This window comes from Plecotus auritus (assembly GCF_963455305.1).
Source record: "Plecotus auritus genome assembly, chromosome: 6".
Taxonomy (NCBI): domain Eukaryota; kingdom Metazoa; phylum Chordata; class Mammalia; order Chiroptera; family Vespertilionidae; genus Plecotus; species Plecotus auritus.
In genome coordinates this window covers 171536623-171557252 of record NC_137773.1, presented here as the reverse complement: position 1 = coordinate 171557252, position 20630 = coordinate 171536623, and the positions used below count along the sequence as shown (strand labels likewise).

At 46.6% G+C, this 20630-nt stretch overlaps 1 protein-coding gene across 2 annotated transcripts in view; it reads left to right on the top strand.

Moving 5' to 3' along the window:
• Nucleotides 1–20630, top strand: part of MYRIP (myosin VIIA and Rab interacting protein) — a 169588-nt gene that overhangs the window by 133491 nt on the left and 15467 nt on the right. For both annotated transcript variants that reach the window (XM_080673115.1, XM_080673116.1), the window contains exons 10-12: nt 215–855; nt 5351–5590; nt 19994–20170. In XM_080673115.1, coding sequence (XP_080529241.1) covers nt 215–855; nt 5351–5590; nt 19994–20170 — 1058 coding nt within the window. The remainder of the gene's footprint in view (nt 1–214; nt 856–5350; nt 5591–19993; nt 20171–20630) is intronic.

The following is a 20630-nucleotide window of genomic DNA, read 5'->3' as shown; positions in this document are numbered from 1 at the left end:
TCTTTATCTGTGCGGCACTGGGGTCCTGGGAGGCCTCAAGGGACTTCCTGGGGACCTCTAAACGTGTCCCCAGTTAGGTGTGCCCCTATGGACTTCCTAGAGCGGCTGCTCCCCAAGACCCCAGGAGCCAGTCATGGGGCAGTGGCAGGTGGCAACCTCGCCTGCTCTAAGCTGATAACAGCCTCTCTGGTTTCTCTCTCCCTCCCACCTACAGACCGGGCCCCCATTTTGCAGAGCCCCGATGGGAACTGGGTGGCCCTGAAGGATGGCGCTCTGCCCCCCGCCCGCCTGCTGGCCAAACCTAAGAGTGGCGCATTCCAGGCCCTGGAGGCTGCCTCCAGCGTGGCCTCCGCCTACGATGAGATGGGCTCCGACAGCGAGGAGGACTTCGACTGGAGTGAGGCCTTGAGCACGCTCTGCCCACGGCCCCAGGATCTGCCCAGGAACCCCCAGCCTCAGCCCACACAGGCCCAAGGCTTGGACCAAGTCCCCTCCGCCACCTCTGCTCCCTCCAGGCTCTCCCCCCACCTCGAGGCCACGTGCTCCGACTCAGAGACGTCCTCCACGGGCTCCTCCCGGGAAACCGGGCATCGTCGGGCCAGGCTGTCTTGGCTGCAGAGGAAGGCTCCTAGGACCCCTGTCGCTGAAAAGATGCATCTTCAGGGGGAGCTGGACGTGAACTTCAATCCCCAGGCAGCCAGCAGAGAGACCTCGGACAGCAGCGAGCCTGAGGAGGCCCCCCACGCGCCAGACCGGCGGGCCCGGAGGTGGAGAAGGGCCCGCGTGGGCTCAGAGGAGCCAAGCAAGGAGCTATCTTCCTCCAACGCCCATTCCCAGGAGCTGAACACCCACCAGGTAATAAAATAGGTGCGTGCAAGCGCACACACACTGTCCGGGAGGATGTGCCCTCCTTCAAGCACGGTTGGCACGAGAGTCCGGGGTTAAGAATTCAGACCCAGATTCTCATCATCATGTTTGCTGCTAAATAGCTGAGCGACATAGGTCACATCAACTCTCTGGCATTCCACCACCCCCTCCGAGATGAGAGCTTAGAGGTCAAAGTGGGTTTGCAAGGTGTGGTCCCCGACCAGCAGCATCAGGGAGCTTGTTGGAAATGCAGATTCGCAGGCCCAACCCCAGTCCTGCTGGATCCAGCCATCTCTGTGGCAACGAACTCTCTGTGTGCATGCAAGTGTGAGGGCCACCGGCGTAGGGGGAAGGGCCTGGGGTCTTGAGTCAGCCTTCCTGGTTCAAGTCCAGCTGTATGACCTGGACACAGCATCCCTCTAGGCCTCAGCTTCCTCGTCTGTAAATGGAGATATTATTAGAACCCACTTCAAAGAAGGGTTGAGGGGAGTGAATGTCACAGGATTTGGCGTCAGTCCTACCTGACCTGTGAATATAGTGCCTAGAAAAGGGCCCTTATTTGGTGTAAGCTCTCATTTTCTCTGCAAAGCAAGATCATTAAAAGTGATCTCAGGATTGTTGTGATGACAGGGTAAATATAAAGTTCCATACAACTGGGAATCACTATTATCTAGCTCAAGTGCAGACTGCTTTCCCGAAACTGTGAGTAACTTCCCTCAGGGATATTCTTGAGGGTTGTCTGCACACGTGCGGATGTGAAATGCCATATAAGCACCATAAGCAGGTGCCTGAAGCTTTCTATTTATTCTGAAATGGCTTGAAAGTTCTTTTGGTATTCATCTTTGCAAGGCATCAATAAAGAGAAGGCAAGCGCCCGGAAAAAAGGTGCTTGGGCCAGAGTTGTGTCCACCTCCCCTGGCAGTGTCCTCTCCTCTCCACTAGGTGGCGATGGCGTTGCACTTCCAGGGACTTCAAAACTCTGGCCTCCGGATCCTCCCTTCTCTTTAGTTTACTAGTATAGTTCTCTAACATATATATATATATTTTTTTAACTGCATACTTTTAAATTATAAATTTCAAAACACAGATATCATCTCCCTTGATCACAACCCTAAATCCCTGTTATCTTCCCGCAAATGACTACTGTTGTATTTGTGCATTTATACGCATATAGTACATTTAGAAATATAGTTCTGTAAGTGTATCTGTGTTTTAGCAAAACCAGCATCTTTCTATCCATATTCTTCTTCCTCTTTCTCTTAACAGTAAGTTATAGCGATGTCAGCACACACAGAACTGCTCATCGTACCTGCAAAAGATTGCATCGCGTGGTCCCCGGGAGTGTGGGAGTGGGAGCAATCCATCGGGGTGCAAGCAGTGAGGGTGCATTGCCTGTAGGGAGTTCTTAAACACAAATAAATCTAACAATAGTCAGTCTCTTTCTTATAGCTCTGAGTCATGCATGGAGAAGTCTGAGCAATGCTAGTGATGGAAGACTTCCCCTCGTGGGCAGGCTGCTCCCAGCGTCCACCCAACCCCCTGGCCTCTCCACTCTCCATGGTGGGGAGGGACCAGCCATCCATTTCCCAGAAAGATGGATATTCAAGACTTTTCAGAGGTTGATGTTATAAACAACGCTGCGGAGAATATCACTGTGCAAGTCTCTTTATACAAGTACAGGAAGTACAATTGCTGACTTGAGGTATATGGAGCTTTCATTTTAATGAGTAGTTGCCAAATCAAGCTCCCAAAACCTCATAGCAATTCACACGGCCAAGCACTGTTTGAGTATGTTTCTCCTGTTGTCCACAATACTTAGTGCTGTCAGTCTGTGAAACTGTCACCAACTTAAGTGAGGGGGAAAATGCATTTCTTTTCAGTTAACATTTTCATAGTTATGACTGAGGTTGAGCATTTTTTCCAATATTTAAAGCTATTTGCATTTTTTTCTTCTGTGAAAGACACACTTATCTCCTTCTATTATTTTATTGGACCACTTGCCTTTTTCTTATTGATTTTTCTGAATGAGTTTTATTTGGTAATTATATTGTACATTTTAGTTTTTTGATGGTTACACATTGAAAATATTCTCCCCTTGTTTATCACTTTTGCCTTAACTTCATTTTACCTGCAAAAGTTTTTGTTGCTAATAATTTGTCAATCATTTTTCTTTTCTTAATAATAATTTATCAATTACTAGAGGCCCAATGCATGAAATTCATGCAAGGGGCTCGGCCCTCGCAGCCATGGTGACTGCCTCAGCCCTCAAAGCCCTGGCTTCATCCGGAAGGTCGTCCGGAAGGTCGTTTGGCTGTCTGGTCTAATTAGCATATTACGCTTGTATTATTATAGATTTCCTTTATATTTTTCTTTTGTACCTTGTTTAAGAAAGCTTTTTAAAAGACATTTTATTTATTTTTTAATCCTCACCCAGGGGTATGTTTTCATTGATTTGAGAGAGAAAGAGAAACATCAATGTGAGAAAGAACCATGAATTGGTTGCCTCCCATATGCACCCTGACTGGGGACCAAACCCGCAATCTAGGTATGTGCCCTGGCTGAGAATCCAACCTGCAACCTTTTTAAAAATTATTATTATTTTTTTAAAATAGCAGGTTGTCAAGGTCTCGCTCTCTCTCTCTTTTTTTATGTTTTTATTGATTTTCAGAGAGAGGAAGGGAGAAGAAGAGAGAGATAGAAACATCAATGATGAGAGAATCTTCCATCAGCTCCCTCCTGCACGCCTAGCACAGAGGATCGAGCCCACAACCCCAGGATTGTGCCCCCGGAAATCGAACTGTGATCTCCTGGTTCATAGGTCACCTCTCAACCATTGAGCCACACTGACCGGGCCAGCCCTTAACCTTTTGTTCTAACCAACTGAGCCACCAGGGCAGATCTGTCACACATCTTTGTGGCAAAACAGGATGGTCCAGATTCTGTTTGCAAATGTGTGTGATGAAGCTCTTCCTGTCGAATGACTAACTAAATGAAAATACCATACTTTCTTTTCCTTATGAATAAATTGTTTGCTCATGGATTCTTGAGTTTCAGATAAGTCACCTCGGACCCTACCACCTGAAGACTCTTGGTCTGAGATTTTACTCATACAGTCAACCTCCCCATCATTGCTAGAGTCTGGAGAGCTGTGCTCCTCTGCCAGTTCATCTTCTGCGTCACCTAATAATGGTGAAGCATTGTTCTCTGTCCATTTCTTCTCTTTGTCATTTTGAAATTTTGAATTCTCAACTGTATGCAGTGAGCTAAGAACAGACTCAAAATGGTGATGATTTATTTCACTATTGAATCATTCTTCTAGGTAATTCTTTTCTTCCGTAGTATTATCTCAGTCTCCTAGCATAGTTGGGAATAACTGATGAGTAATTATGACAAATATCTCCCAGGGTGATGAAACAGCAAAATATTTCAAAAGATGGGAAAAATTAGATCACGAAGATCCCGTCGTGTATCTTAGAGTTACAAAAGGGCCCAGTGAAGCCATGTAGTAAATGCAAGGTAGAATGTTTTATTTTATTTAAAATATAAGTAAATTCGCTATTCTTTGGAAGCCATTCACAAAATAATAAAAGTCATGTGATATCAAGCCTTATAAATAGATTGAACAACTCAACGAGGAAACGCAAACACTAAAATGGAGTCTAATACACCCTGATAGTATGCTGAGGGTTAGCTTAACGTTCCATATACATCTGTCCACGTCAAAGCCAAGAATAAGTGAGAGTCATAGCCTCTGTGTGCTCCTGGAGTTCCCCAGGCCTGGTCAGGGACTTGCTCACAGAAGAAGCTAGGAGATGTTCACCAAGTGGAGGGTAGGCGCCAGTGTCACCACTAAGCTAGAACTGTAATTATCAAGGGAATAGCACACAGTATTCCTCACAGATGTGCAAGGACCTTGCTTCATCTCAAAATCTTTGCCTAGAATCCTGCTCTTCCCTCTCTGCCTTTTAGCTGGGTAGCTGCTATACTTTGATTCTCAACACAGACATTGATTCTACAAGGAAGGCTTTTACCTAATCCCCAGCGTCTCCCAGCAAGTGCCCCTTAGTGGCTGTCAGAGCATCCCTCCCTCCCCACCCACTTCTCTGCACGTGCCATCATGACGGTTAGTATGGAAGGTTTTACTGTGCCTCCTTCTCTAGGGGTGGGCCAGATTTGCTCAGCCTTGCCTTATCAGCACCAGCACAGTACTGCCCAGGCTGGGCGCTCAGCAAGTATTTTGTGCCTAAAAAATCCTGATGAATTCCAGCGTGTTTCTGAGTACAGATGCTCACCTGTCCAACCCCTTTAACAAAGTGTTTGAGACAGATGCATGTGTTTGAGAAAATACAAGTGAAAAGTAAAAGCCCATCTGTCGAAAAGAGAACCGTCAGTTTCCTGGACGATCCTTCATGGGTGCCATTGGGGACGAACCACGTGACTGTAGGAGAGGCATCCTCAGCTCACGATTCCGGTTTTCATTCAGGTGTTGGGTGACTTATCAGAGACCGACCTGGGCAGTGAGATCCGGCACCCCCGGCCCCATGCAGACACCACAGAGGAGAAAGTGAGAAACAAGTTGTTTGAGTTGGCGATGAAAATGAGTGAGAAGGAGACTTCTTCCGGGGAGGATCAGGAGTCCGAGCCCAAGACAGAGTCCGAGAATCAGAAAGAAAGCCTGTCCTCTGAAGACAACAGCCAGAGCATCCAGGAAGAGCTGAAGAAGGTAAGGGCTTGGTTTCTGCAGCCGTGTCTGGGGAAAGGTTCTGTACTTGCACAGAGATGTGTGGGGTCCCCAAAGAGCTCCCTCTAAAATGGCCCTCCCCGTGTGCTTGGGACAACCCAGGGGAGCCCTTCGTGATGAGCTCTGAGTGTGATTCAGTCAGGAACCCAGTGTTGTGTTTTACGGAAGGCTTCCAAGACCTCTCAACTCTCATGAACTATCCTTCATCGACACAGCCCTTCGGGCTCAAGTCTGTGGTTTCGCGCTGTGATCTCTCTCATTGGTGGGGAGCAGGGCTATCCCCACCTCACCCTGAGGAATTCTGCCTGTGGGCTGGGATCATTACTCATCCCTCTTTCAGTCAGTGATGAAGCTCCACGCGCGGTCTTCGTGTTAAAGTGGCCTTCTGGACCATTTATCGCTGCGCTTTTCAGAATTGTGTGTGTGTGTGTCTTAGCCTCAGAATCCGTATGTGAAGTTCCAGAGTTTTAAACAGGTTAAAAACACGGCTCCTCCCAGGGTTCCCAGAGCCCCAAACACCTCCTCCCACTCCCCTCCCCCACCAGCCAGCCAGCGTTCCAAGCAGCATTGTTTGACAACCACAGGAGGTAGACCCAACCCTTGAAGAAAGGGACCCCAGACTCCCTGCCTCCAGTCAGTGCTCTGCCCCCTCCTCCTCTATGTGCCTGGGCTCCCTCGGCAGCTTCTTCAACTACTTTCACACTGAACTTGGCCGTGTCAGCGTCAGCGTCAGGAAACCCCTGATACCTCCAGTGGAGGGGAAAGAGGCTGACACTTGACTGTGTCCTCTGTTTACTTCATTTAGTAAAAACCCTTGGAAGTAGATACTCAGGAAGGAACTCCCCCCCACACACACACACAAACACACACATGTAGCAGGTTTCAGAGCTGGGGCTGCACCACACACCTGCTTGGCCTCAAATCTCCAGCTCCTTCCTTCACAACGAGCTGCCTCATCTGTAACTCAAGAGAAGCTCTTGCCTGGAAACTTCTAGATTTCTTTGCATGTGTGATCAGTCTTTTCCTGTTTTGAGAATACGCCATCTACACCAACAAGTTACTGGTCACCCACGTGCATGGGTGAATGAGCCCCCTTCGTCTGCTCAGCAGTCAAGTTGAGGTACCAGGAGAAGCCAGGCCAAGCTTCTGTAGAGAGAGCTTTATCCAGACGCCACTGTTCCTCCTGCCTCCACCCCTGACCTGCTCTCTGAGAGCCAAGCAGAGGGATGTGCACATTCCCACAGACAGTGACACTAGTGGCAGTTCAGTGTTCTTAGGGAAAACCCACCTAGGAATTAGGGCTTCAGATTCCTGTCCAGCAGCAGCAGAGCCATTTTCATAAACGCATTTTCTCCTGATTGGACTCGGCCCTTTGCTGTGAGCAGACTTGGCCCTGGAGGCAGCTCACTGTGGCTGGCCGTTGGGAGCCCAGTGATGATTCAAGGCTGGTCACTGATGTCTGCATTTTAACTCGCTGAAGAATGAGCTTCTGGAGCTTGGGGCCGTCCAGAAACCTCCTGAGAACTGGGTCCCCAAAGGATCATGTTCTTTCTTTCAGTCAGCTTCGTTCCACTGAGCCTCAGGAGTCAGCCTTCCAAACCAGCCTTCCGGTCCTCAGAGCCCAGAAGTAAGCAAGCTCTTGTTTCTCCTCTACTGCCAGGCAGGTGGCCCTGCCAATGGTTCTGTAACCGAGTCCTGGCTGCATTGCTTCTTAGAACCACTTGCCTCTAGGTATGCAGGTGATGTGTTCCTGAAAGAGGGGCGCAGAGGTGGGCGAAGTACTCCCAGCCTGAGCTTGGAGACCACATTCAGGGGCTGAATCTCCCACAAACCGCCCCCAATCTTCCTAGGCATGGAACAGCCATCCCCCAGGACCCTTCTTGCTTCAAAATCCCATGGTTCTTCAAAATCCCATGTAGTGGATTAAGTAGGTTTCTGTTTTCTGACATAAGTATCATTTGTGACACTGTTTATGGCAAATGATGTCCTGTGTGTCAGATCTTTAGAACGTGAATGTTTGTTGAGGGTTCAAATTAGTCAATTTTTGCATTATCGTCAAATTTTTACATCCAGTGTCCTGAAAACATTTCTATTTAAGATGTCTTTGTTTGTCAGTTCTTATCACAACTGGCTGAGTCATTGTGCATTATTTTCACAAGGGAGTCACAGACTGGCTGATATCTCCCATATTTATAGTTGCAGGGAGTAATTCTCATCAAGGTAAATAAGACTTCTCTAAACTAACCAGTGTCACTGTGCACCTTCTCACGGCAGCTCCCCACGTACTAACCACAGTGCTGCTCAGTGGTCGGGGAGAGGCGTATTGATGCTGTCTGAGAAAACGCAGAGCCTTGGGCTTCTGAAGCTTCATGTGCTTGTGACCAACTTTTGTTGACATCACAGTGTTGACATAAAACCAAGTATTGTCTGCGTGTAGCTCGCCCTTGTAAAACAACTCGCCATCCACAAGAGGACTGGCTGTCTTTCCTCTCGGGTAGCTTTTTATTTCAGAAGAGCGTCTTGATCTTTAGTTGGTGCTGAAGTGAATATGGTGTTAGATACTAACTGGTAGCTTACAGACTCCGCTGACCTCAGCAGGCCATGTGCCTATGGAGGAAGTCACCTCTCTTTTCTAACTCTCTATTTAACTGTCGCCCTAGGGCAGCGGTTTGCCGCTCTGTTGACTAATGAGTTTGCCGACCACTGGACTAGACTAAATGTTACCGTGTAGTTGGAAGCTGTGAGGATTAGGCAATTGTGGCATGTTGTGTGCAAAGAGGTAGAGGGTAGTATATGACAGTGGTCGGCAAACTCATTAGTCAACAGAGCGGCAAACCGCAGCTCGTGAGCCGCATGTGGCTCGCGAGCCGCGGTTTGCCGACCACTGCCCTAGGGAAACAGAAGCATTAGCTATCCACTTAGATGCTCTAACTGGTTTGGCTTAGTGGATAGAGCTTTGGCCTGCGGACTTAAGGGTCTCAGGTTCAATTCCTGTCAAGTGTACATGCCCGGTTTGCGGGCTCAATCCCCAGAAGGGGGTGGTGCAGGAGGCAGCTGATCAATGATTCTCCTTCATCATTGATGTTTCTATCTCTCTCTCCCTCTCTCTCTCTAAAATCAATAAAAATATATTTAAATTTTTTTTAAAGTGCTACAGCTCTTGTCCACAGTGCTTGAACAGGAGAGGAGGCTTCATTTGCTCATGTTGCCTGTCATTGGTTCACCCGTTCCCACAGCCTTGTCCTTGTGCAGAGAGTGGGGAGGGCCTGCCTGCCTGGGAAAACAGAGCTCCAGGGTCACCCCTGGATAACGGGACTTCAGCAGAACACCTTCCTCTCTGGGCAAAAGGTGAACTGAGCACGAGAGAAAGACTGGCCAGAACTCCAATGCAAAGATCCCTTAAAGCCTCTGTAACGTGCAGGTGTCATCTGAAGGGTCAGGGAAAAACCTAGGTTACCTCAGCCACAGCGGTAGACTGGGACATGAGACAGATGTGGTTTGAAGAGGGAAAGGCAGAGTAGCTCTAGAAGTAGAAAGGTCTCAGAAACAGCTCTGGCCCCACTAAAGCCCAATAGTAAGATGCCCTGGGGAGATGGGATCGTGGGAGGTAAGGGGAGAGAAGGCAAAAGGGTACCGTCTGTCCGAAGCTCCGCAGAATAAACAGGACTGTGCTCTTGGAAAACATTCTGAATAGAGAGAATATAAAAACAAGAGGGAAGGAAGGGAGGGAGGGAGGGAGGGAGGAAGAGGGAAGGAAGGAGCTTCACCTACAAACACAAATACCAAAATCTCAAATACAATACGAGCAAACTAAATTTTGCAATATTAAGATCATCACAAGCCACCACTAATATATTTATTTTGAAAATGCAAAAATGAAGTTAATGGCAGGAAATCTCATTGCTGTAAGAAATCATTTAGTAAATGCTGTTCTTTAAAAGCACATCATAAACTCAACTGATGCCAAAATGGTCCTTGGAAACATTTAACACATATTCCATTAAAAAGCCGTCAATGAAACAGATAATTATGATTAAGAATATCCATCTCAAAGCAATACAGTGAAACCCTGTAGTTTTTCCTGAATGAGAACTCGTTGTAAATATCAAAAACATCTTGAACATCATAATATTTTACTATTGATCAAATAAATACATGACAAAGTTATGAATGTAAACACTTTTACATAAATGTGTATTTTGTTCATCAAAATAGTATATACATATGTTTGAAAGATAATAAATATATGTGGCTTTAAGATTTTGTAAAATTATAGGTGAATGATTTGATATTTGTAATAACTTTTTAAAATAGTGATTGTTTCCAAAGAAGTAAAAAGCAAAACTGGCTCTGAGTATTATAAAATCTGAACAGACCATGGAAGAAATTGGCAAAGTAGTCAAAGAGTTAGTCCTCAGGAAGAAGCTAGACCCAAGTGTCTCTGCCAATAAACTCATCAAATGTTCATAGTACTAGTTACTTCCATACTAGTTAAACTGTTCTTTAGCACTAAAAAATTGAAAGTATCCAAGTTCATTTTATTTATTTTAAATCTTGGGTCTGAATCTGACCCAAAAGTCAGATACCACCAAAAATTTACATACTAACTCACTGGTTAATAAAGATTCAAAAATCCTCAATATGTTAGCAAATGGTTTCCAACTACATAATAAAATAATAATTTACAATGGCCATGTAGGATTTAGTCTAGGAATATCAATAATATCAATTTTATGAAACATTAATATTTTCCATTATATTTACAAGAAAAAGGGGGAAAACATGATTATGTTGTTAAATTCCTTGATTGCTGTTTGACATAAAGTAAAAAATTCTAAGCCATAGCTGATAAAGAATGAATGAATTCTAAGCCATAGCTGATAAAGTTAAGCAACCATTTCTGATAAAAGAGGAAGATTAAAAACTCAACAGCAATGGCTTTTAACCTTTTGAGGGTTGCAGATCTCTTTAGGTATTTCATAAAAGCTAGGACTCCTCTCTCCATCAGAGTGTAAAGAATGACAATGACCCATATATACTCCCAGGAGGAGTCTCGCCCACTCATGCATCAGATAGGAGGCATACAGACCTTGGTCATGGCTGTGGACCTTGGAGTGGCCTGTGAACTAACTCTAGCTCCTCTTGACTATGGCCCTGTAACCCCTGGAGAACATGAAATTAAACAAATACCAATGGACAAGAGAGCCTTTGTGGGAGTCCAGGAGTCCAGTGGAGAAGTTCCAGAATAGCAATGATGATGGAAAATCAGCAGTTCACAAAGACAATAAGAGAGGAAGAAAAGAACAAGAGAACAACAAAACATCCAGGGAACAATAAGATGGCTTTATAAAGTCCTTACCTATCAATAATCACTCTAAATGTAAATGGATTAAATTCTCCAATCAAAAGATATTGAGTAGCTCAATGGATATATATAAAAAAAGAAGAAGACCCAACTATATGCCTACAAGAGACTCATTTCAGCTTTAAGGACACACATAGGCTCAAAGTGAAGGAATGGAAAAAGATATTCCATGCAAGTGAAAATCAAAAGAGAGCATGGGTCGCTATACTTAACATCAGACAAAATAGACTTTAACTCAAAAGCTTACCAGAAAGGCGATTATATAATGATAAAGGGGCCAATTCATCAATCATAACAATCAAAAATATATATACCCAACATCAGAGCACCTAAAGATACTAAGCAAACACTAAAAGATCTAAAGGGAGAAACAGACAACAATATAATAATAGTAGAGGACTTCAATACTTTCAACAGATCATCCAGACAGGAAAGCACTAAGGAAATGTTGGACTTAAACTATACATCAAATGAACCAAACAGGCACATACAGAACATTCCATGCAACAGCAGCAGAGTATACTTTCTTCTCCAGCACACACAAAACATTCTTCAAGAGAGAGCATACGTTAGGTTACAAAACAGTCCTTACCAAATTTAAGAAGACTGATGTCATACCAAATATCTTTTCCAAACATTATGTTATGAAAGGAGAAATTAATAACAGGAGGAAAATTGGAATAGTCACAAATATGTGGAAGTTAAACAGCACACTCCTGAACAACCAATGGGTCAAAGAAGAAGTCATTGGTAACTTGGTAACTCAAAGCCATCAAAGTCTACATACCCTTTGATCCAGCCATCATACTTTCATTCATTTATCCTGAAGGAGAGCAATTGGGTAAGCAGCCAAGGGTATCAGAGTGCAGTTCATCAAGCATTGTATTTGTATTGTAGGAAAAGATTAAAACACCCTAATGGTCCAGCAATAAGGGAATCTTGGGGAAAAGGAGGGCATGAGGTCCAAAAACATTGGAATAGCAAAGACAGATTGGTCCAGATACTAGCAAGTGGGTAGATTTGATGTCAAGAAGTTGAAGAGGTTTTCTTTTATGTTGTGTTTGTATGTTTTTTTCCCCCTCCTCTCTCTAGCTCTCTGACTAGAAGGCAGGTTTTTCTTCTGAAAGTGAGGTTAAGATAAGGGCATTGGAGTTTCAGGATTGTGGAGAGGGTTTGAAATAGCTATCGCGTAGAATGGAAGAGAAAATAATGTGGATAGAAAGGATCCGCAGGCAGCAATAAAGACCTGGATAAAGTCAGAGATCAGGAACATTTGTCTGAGATGTAGAGTTTGTAAGAGAATTCCGCAATCTTGCAAATAAATGCAAAATTCAAACCCATTCTATTCTAAGAGAAGGCCTGTTAGTAGCCAGGCTGCTCATAGATCCACATCACCCAGCATAATTACACAATACAGCTCAGATGGCTCTGGGATTCAAGCTAGAACTCCCTATGTCAGAAGTTTCTAGTTTAGCCATTAATTTGCCATCAACTAAATTTGCAGATGAATCTCAAACCCGGTGAGGGGAAGGGGAGGGGTAAAATGGAAATTAATTCCACCCATAATAGAAGCAAAGAATGTGAAATGAAGACTTAGCAAGAAAACTGCAGATCTCCAAGAAATCTAGCAGTTTGCTAGTAGGAAAGGTAGTGTAAAGATGAATTCTTCCAGAGTTAAGGTAAAAGTTTAATGTAATTCAAATCAAAATCCAAACCGGGTACTTATTAACTTTCCAAAAGGATTTTTAAAATCATCTGATAAAAATAAAATCAAGAATAATTTCAAAATGTTTAGAAAAAAATAAGAGGAATGAAGAGGGCCTGTCTATTAAGATATTACATTATGTCTTAAAGGCACAGTAATTAAATTTGTGAATATTGATACAAAATGCAATGAAAAAGTCCAGAGTATATCCTAGAATATACTAAAATTGAACTATTCATTTTATGATTCGCACCCACCTCTCCCCTCTGAGTGTGAAAAAGTCACTTCTTAGTAAATAGTGTTGGGACAAAGGCTCCCTTCTTCCTTTGGGGAGGGGAGAGTGGAATTTGAACCCCTGTTCATTCACTATTTAGTCAACAGTAATTGTTGAACAAAGAGCTGCAATATAGTAAGAATAAGGGAGGAAAGTTCCCTGCTCTCATGGAACTTACCTTCTGTTGGAGGAAACAGGAGATGAATATGGACATACATCCGGGGGAAGATGTCAGATGATGACAAGGGCTAAGAAGAAAACTAAGCAGGGGCAGTAATGGGGGCAAGTTGGAAGGAGGCTGAGTCCTGGATGGTGTGACCAAGTGTCTCTGAGACTGAGACCTGGAGGACAAGGAGGAAGAAGTCAAGCAAAGATCTGAAGGACAGGCTTGTCAGGCAGAGGAAGGAGCACATGCAAGGCCTTGAGGTGAACATGACCTTGACAGCTTCAAGGAACAGGTTAAAGACCAGGGTGGCTGGAGCGAGGGGGCCAAGAGGAGAGTGATGGGGACGTGAGAGAGGGCAGGGGCCAGAGCAGGCAGGGCCATGCAAAGATTTTCGCTCTATCCTGGATGCAAGGGGAAGCACCCGGAAAGGTTCCGGCTGAGGAGTAACAAAGAGGACCGTACACATATCAAGTCACCCTGGCTGCCATGGGCCACCGTCTTTCCCAGTGATTGTGGAAGGTGGTTTCGCGTCTTGTTGGGCTTCTTCAGAGCTGAGTGTGTGCCCTGGGGGCGCCCTGGTTACCACCAGCAGTGGGGAAATGTTTCCCGTCGGTATCGGGAACCATTTTTTTCTGAGGAATAGCCAACGTACAAAAGCAAAAAAACACTGATGCCCACAGTCACCTCCTCAGCCAGGACAGGAAGCCCCACCGGCTCTACATCTGCCAGGCAAGGTCTAGTCAAAGGTCTCTCACCCGCACCAGGTCCTGCAGTGGCCTGGCTGGGGGAGGGAGGGGGGGTCAGGGGGGGACATCAACAACAGGGACTCCTCCCAGGAAGGGCAGGGAAATGCACAGACCAGTGGGTTTCCTTCTAGAGCTAGGCTGCAAATGGCACATTTTAGAAAATGCATGTCTGTAATTACCATTTTAAAATGGTTTATTTCTTTCATAAATGGCTTGACCATCAAAGTGAGGATGAGTTAAGAAGCCACTCCGAGGGGTCTGCTGTCTAATCTCCGTTACGCTTTGTTTCGGTTTGTTACACATGCTAATTTAGTAGGTTTGCGCTCCAGTCTCTTCCCCCCTCTCTCATCAAGTCACTTTTCGGGACATGAGTCTGTTGCCGGAGAGCGGATTTTGACGGGCTGTAGAGGCCTCGCCGGAGCGCCTTATGTTTCATGAGAACTGCAACAGATTTGCATTGAATTTTTCTAGCAGATTTCTGTCAGCTGTTTAGGAGGACATATGGGGTTTCTTTTCTCACCTTTGAAAAGGGAAAAAAATACATGAAATCAGGGCATTTGGACACATGTCCTTGCCTGCTCTGGACGTCTAGTAGCAGCCTAGAGCCGGGACGGCACCTGTGACCTGGGGCAGAAAGTGATGGGCAGACTGGGAAGTCGGTGTCACCCTCAGAGCAGAATTTCTCGGAGACCTCATCCTTCTTCACTCTGCTTGTCCTTGGGGCCCAATCCGGGGTGGGCTCAGAAGGGCTCCGAGCAGGAGTCTGTCATGAGTAGACCTCAGGCTCTGGTGTGATGGGTCATTGCCAGATCACCGAGCTCATTCTGAGCCATGTCCCTTGGTGGAGGCTGCAGAACCACCCGAGGGCCCTTCTCTTGCTGACCTGTTGTTCTCTGCTCTGTTGCTCAGTTTAGTTCTATTCCATCATCACTTTCTACAGTCCATCGGGTCCCGGGAATTAGGCACATGCGGGGTGATATGACAGGTGGGGAGGAGCATGGACTTCAGAGACCAACGCCTCTGGCTCAAACCCCAGCTCGGTATCTTCCTCACTGAGCCAGCGTCTCTCTTCACCTCTGAAGAGGGGATGAAAGCATCAACCACTGAGGCTGATGTGAGGGTTAAATGAAATGATGCCGAGCCTGTCACACTGGGCACTGGAGGGAGCCACGTTAACTCCAAGCTGGCTTCCTTCTCTCCTCTCCTCTTCCCCGGAAGGGTCTCAGGAGCAGCATTCTGCAGGGAGAGGGCGTGGCCCCGAATGTATTTATGCAACTTGAATGGCTAAAGGGCTTTTCCACTCTGCCCGGAGTTCCTCCGAGAGGGCCAGTCCTTTGGGTGCCAATATGTCACTTGGGATGCCCACCGCCCCCTACTCGCCCCCAAAGGAACATCCATTCATCACCAGGCTGAAAGGAAGACCGAGGGCCCCACATTTTCTCATTTTTACTGAAGCCAACTATGAAGATTGTGCCCCCTAAACCCACTCGGGAAACTTGACATCATAAATAATGGATGCAAGGTAGCTGACTCGAGGCTGCCCCCTTTTGGCATTTGGTAACCACTGTGTCCCTTGGGTAGTAAGAAAGAAACTTTGAAATATTACATTTTTCCTTCTTTCAAAAGCCTAATGACCATGCTTTCTCTCCTGGCATTTAAGCCTCCTTTCACGGTGTCCGTTTCTTCCAGGTCGATCAGCTGGCAAGCTCAGCCGCCGGCACTTCTGCCCTCTCTTCCCTCCGCAGCCCCAGCATCCGCTGTTCCCTTTCCAGAATAGCGTGCTCTCATCCTTCCATTCCCACTGCGGCCGCCCCACCTGGGCCCTCTGAGCTTTGGCTCTCTCTGCCAGTCAGAACCAGCCTTCTAAGGGGTAGGCTCCTCAGGCCGGCGTGCTGAGACCTGGGCTTTGAAATCAGGCGGGCCTGGGTGCAAATCCTGGCTCCTTCCCCCGACAAACCCCATCACTGCTCTAAGCCTCAGTGCCTCATCTGTAAGACGAGTGATCTTAGTACCTGTGTCGGAGGCCAGGCAAATAAAGAAGGTACCCCAGAGCCGAGGCCTTTTCAGAGGGAAGCGCACGTGTGCCCGGCACTTAATAAGATTGGTTGTTTAATTTGCATTTCTTTGATCACTTGGACTCTGGTTACTGCCAGGGATCACTGCTATTCTCACCCCATTGTCTGTGGGGCCCTGGGCCACAGATGTCTTTGGCCAACCTTCCTGGTCTGCGGTAGCCCCTTTTCCACCCTCTGCCCTCTCCCTTACGAGATGCCATGACGCTGTCACATCAGACCCCTCTTCCCATGAATATCTGAAGGAATATCAGCTGCTGTCATAGAGAGCTCACTCTGGCTCTCAGACTGCGCTTGTTTTTGCCATTGCCTCGAGGCTGTGAGCCACAGGGAAGAAAGGATCCTTAGCTTTTCCTTTCTCCCCCACACAGGGCTCCCTGCCAGCACCCTGAATCCCCACCAGCATTTTATCTGACCAAACCCTGTCCAGTACTACATGCAGCTTTACGTAACAGAACTGTGGGTGGTGCTGTCTACTTTTAACTCTGGCCTGGGGCGGGAGCAGGACATTCACATGATAAGTCAGCGTCAGCCTGTGGCAGATCTTCCCATCTCTGTTATTGGGCCAGAGTCCGCTAAGGAACCGGGAGGTTGGGCACCCTGCTCCTGTCACGGAGCTAACAAGATCCCAGGGATCTATACTTCCAGGCCCACCCCCACACCCCAGCAAGCAGCCCGCTCCTGGGCAACAGACAGAAGCCCGTGACTCCCCGCCCGCGCTTGTGGCATCCGAGTTGTGTTCCCCAGTAGAGAGCAATACTGGCACGCTCACCATACCGATGGGTCTTGTCCAGTTTCCATGGACTTATTTTTCAGTCGCTTTCCCTTTAACCAGCCCACAGGCCTCCCGGTCCTCATTCGACTCAATGACGAAAGGATGTCATCTGGTCAAGTGGCTAGGGCAGGGCTAAGGGCATGTCATGAAGACAGGGACTCTATCCAGTGTCCACTGCTTGTCCCAGCACCTAGAACAGAGCCTGCACCCCAGTGAGCCCCCAAAAAACATGTAGGATGAACAGTGGGGACTGCAGACAAACTGGGAGTGTGTAACTCACAGATGGCATCCTTATCAGAAAAGCATGCCTCTGGGCCACATTTGGCCAACGCCTAGGATTGAATAAACAAGGCTATTTATGGATGGAATGGAACAATGCCTCTCAGGCAACACTGATGACCAACTTATTGCTTTGGTATCATATGTTCAGCTGGAGTAAGGAGGCAGATCACTCCTTTGGTTCAAGCACCTTTTAAGTCCTTTCCGTTAATAACCTTGGTTGTTAATGACCCTGGACTCATTGGAGATTGGTTTACATGTCCACTCTGTTCCTTCCATCATGCTGTGGTCTCACTTTCTTCCCCCCTGCATCTTAGTCATATGTCTGTCTTTTTTATATATTTTTTATTGATTTTTTACAGAGGAAGAGAGAGGGATAGAGAGTTAGAAACATTGATCAGCCGAAACCGGTTTGGCTCAGTGGATAGAGCGTCGGCCTGCGGACTCAAGGGTCCCGGGTTCGATTCCAGTCAAGGGCATGTACCTTGGTTGCGGGCACATCCCCAGTGGGAGGTGTGCAGGAGGCAGCTGATCAATGTTTCTCTCTCATCGATGTTTCTAGCTCTCTATCCCTCTCCCTTCCTCTCTGTGAAATATCAATAAAATATATTTAAAAGAATAAAATATTAAAAAAAAAAAAAAAGAAACATCGATCAGCTGCTTCCTGCACACCTCCTACTGGGGATGTGCCCGCAGCCAAGGTACATGCCCTTGACCGGAATCGAACCTGGGACCTTTCAGTCCGCAGGCCGACGCTCTATCCACTGAGCCAAACCGGTTAGGGCTGTCTTTCTTTTTGAAGGATCTGCAAGGGCACCTCTTCTGCTGAATAAGGGGCACATTTTCTAAATTCATGCTCTATTTATTGAGAGAGGGGTATCAAATCTTCTTTCATACCTGCAACGTTGCCTTTTCTAAAATGGACTTGAGCAAACAGTGGCAACTGTTTCATGCCAAAATCCTTTTGAGCCCAATTCATCTCCAAATTCTGCCGCATCAAGATACAGGGCCCTGGTTTGTCCTAAAGTGAAGAGTTGGTCCTGGCTGTTCCCGTGGCTACTGCCTTTATTCTGATGGTTCTGGGTCACCCTCCCGTCATCCCCTTCTCCTGACACCCAAGACTTTTTTTGGCTTGTAACAAAGTTCCTTGAAGTTTGGCTGTTGAGTCAGTCCTGCAGCACAGATGGGCTGGGAAGGAGCCCACGGAGCAAATGTGCCCTCTCCCTAGGATGACGTGTCAGGTATGAGACCATGTGCCCAGCATGTACCCCAGAGCTAGCTTCTAAACCAGGGGTCCTCAAACTACGGCCCGCGGGCCACATGCGGCCTGCCGAGGACATTTATCTGGCCCGCCAGGTGCCACTGCCTGTCCTGCTTAGCAGCTGACTCGTCTCGGGCCCGCAGTGCGCATAGGAATTTGTTCATAGTTTTTTTTTTTTAACTATAGTCCGGCCCTCCAACTGTCTGAGGGACAGTGAACTGGCCCCCTGTTTAAAAAGTTTGAGGACCCCTGTAAACTGTGGATTTGGCCACTAACCCGTCCCTTACTAACCCCCCACTTTGAGCCCTTAGACAAAACCTGTAGTAGAATCTACTTGGAGGAAAAAACTTCGCAAAATCAAGCCATAACCATCATTAATATTTCAGCCAGGATATATGGGATAGTTACCTTAGAATGTACCAAAGGCATTAAAATTCCAGGTTTTCTTGAAACATTTTACTGGTCAAAAAGCAAAACAACAACAAAATGCCTGTGGGCAATATTGGACTTCCAATTTATGAACCCTGTGATGGGTTTAAAAATTGATTATAGATGGAAATCATTACTACCAAACAGCATTGAAATCCAGCTTATTGCTTGATGCCATATGTTCAGATGAACTCAAAGATGCAGACAATTCTTTGGGGTTGAAGTACTTCTGCTCCATTAGTGACCTTGGCCCAGATCTGGAGCCATGAATGAATGTAAAAGCTAGAAGCAACTGTGTCTGTTAGGAATATGTTCAGTCATAAATAACAGAAAATTTGGCCAAGAGTGACTTCAACAGATAGGAAATTATTTTTCTCCTGTAACAAAGATGTTCAGGAGCAGGTAGTGACAGATAACGCTATCTGGGCTTCACAGCCTTTCTGATCCACCTTACTCAGCATTTTGGTATTTATCCTCACCTTTCTCATAACTGCACAGCTGTGATCAGGTAGAAAGGAGTAGGGAAGGGGAGCATCAGCTGCATCTATTCACCTGTTAGAAAAAAGAAGCTTTTCTAGAAACCTCCTCAGTAGGCTTTCCCTTCAGGCTCATTGGTCAGAACTATGTCACATGACGGCCCCTAGCTGCAAGGGAGGCTGAGAAATGGAGTATTTTTCTGCTCAGCCTCTATGCTGGAGGAGAGCCAGGAAGAATGGGCCAGAGAATAGGTGTGTGCAAGTTAACACACAGTGGCTAGCAAGACCCTGCAGAGGAACTCTTTTCCAATACGCTCATTGTACAGATGACCAAACTGAGTTTCAGAAATGGGATATAACTTGGCCAAGGTCCTGTAACAAGATGAAGTTAAAGCCAGATCTAGAGCCCAGGTCTCCTAACTCCCTGTCCAGAAAGCTGCCCACTGGGCCACACCGTGGTTGTATTTGACAGAGTCTGTGACTGAAGCTCTGTGGAGGAAGTAGGATATCATCCAGAGTGTGAGGTGATGGATATAAAGTTCTCAGCAATGGGCAGAAGACATGGTAGCTTCCTCTCGAGCTTTCCTTCCTCCCTCCCTAAGACTCTGAGATAATTCAGCGTGAGTCTCAAAAGCCAGGCCACGTCAAATCAGGCCTCTTCTGAGTCCCCCGCTGCTGTGTAGATTGTTTAGCTTCTCGTTCCTTTGGCACGTTAACGTTTGTGTCTGTTCTAATGGAAGCAATCTCATGATGAGCGCCATGATAATGGAGAAGTTCCACGTCGTTGTTAATGTGCTGTTCTTGTCTTCTGTCTCCTTCTGTTGTTGGACCAAACAGAAGTATTCGGCTGTTTCTCTCTGCAACATCTCCACAGAAGTCCTGAAAGTCATCAACGCCACGGAGGAGTTGATAGCAGAGTCGACAGGGCCCTGGGAGTCCAGAGAGAAGGGGACATTTCCTCTTGGGACAGACCAAGTGAGACTGGATGAGCAGCTGACCTCCCTGGAAGAAAACGTAAGATGGTGTGGATGAGCCTTGTCTGGGGCAAGCATGTGTGAAGAAGCGGCTGGTGGCGTTATAACTCGTCACAAAGAGGGCAAGGACACATACACACCACCACCACCACCAGAGCAAATACATTCTCAGGGAAGGTCTTGGGCTGGGGTCCTGAGATGAGAAGCTGCCTTCCAGTGATTTGTTAGGGAAGTGCTTCCAGGAGTGAGGAAAGAAAGGGAGAGGGAAGAAGCCAAATGAAGGGACGATCTTAGACAAAGAGTAGCTTCAATCTGCTCCTGCAGGGAACTCGGGTTTAGGTTGCCTCGCAGAGTTGTTTGACCTAAGACAAAGGAGCGGCCCTTCCTCCAGCCTGCAGGCTCTTCATTCTCTTTGCGAGCAGCAAGGTGTCTACCGTAGCCCAAGGGCAGTCTTGTGTGTAGACTTGAGCTATTGGGAACAAAAGCACACTGAAGCTTGG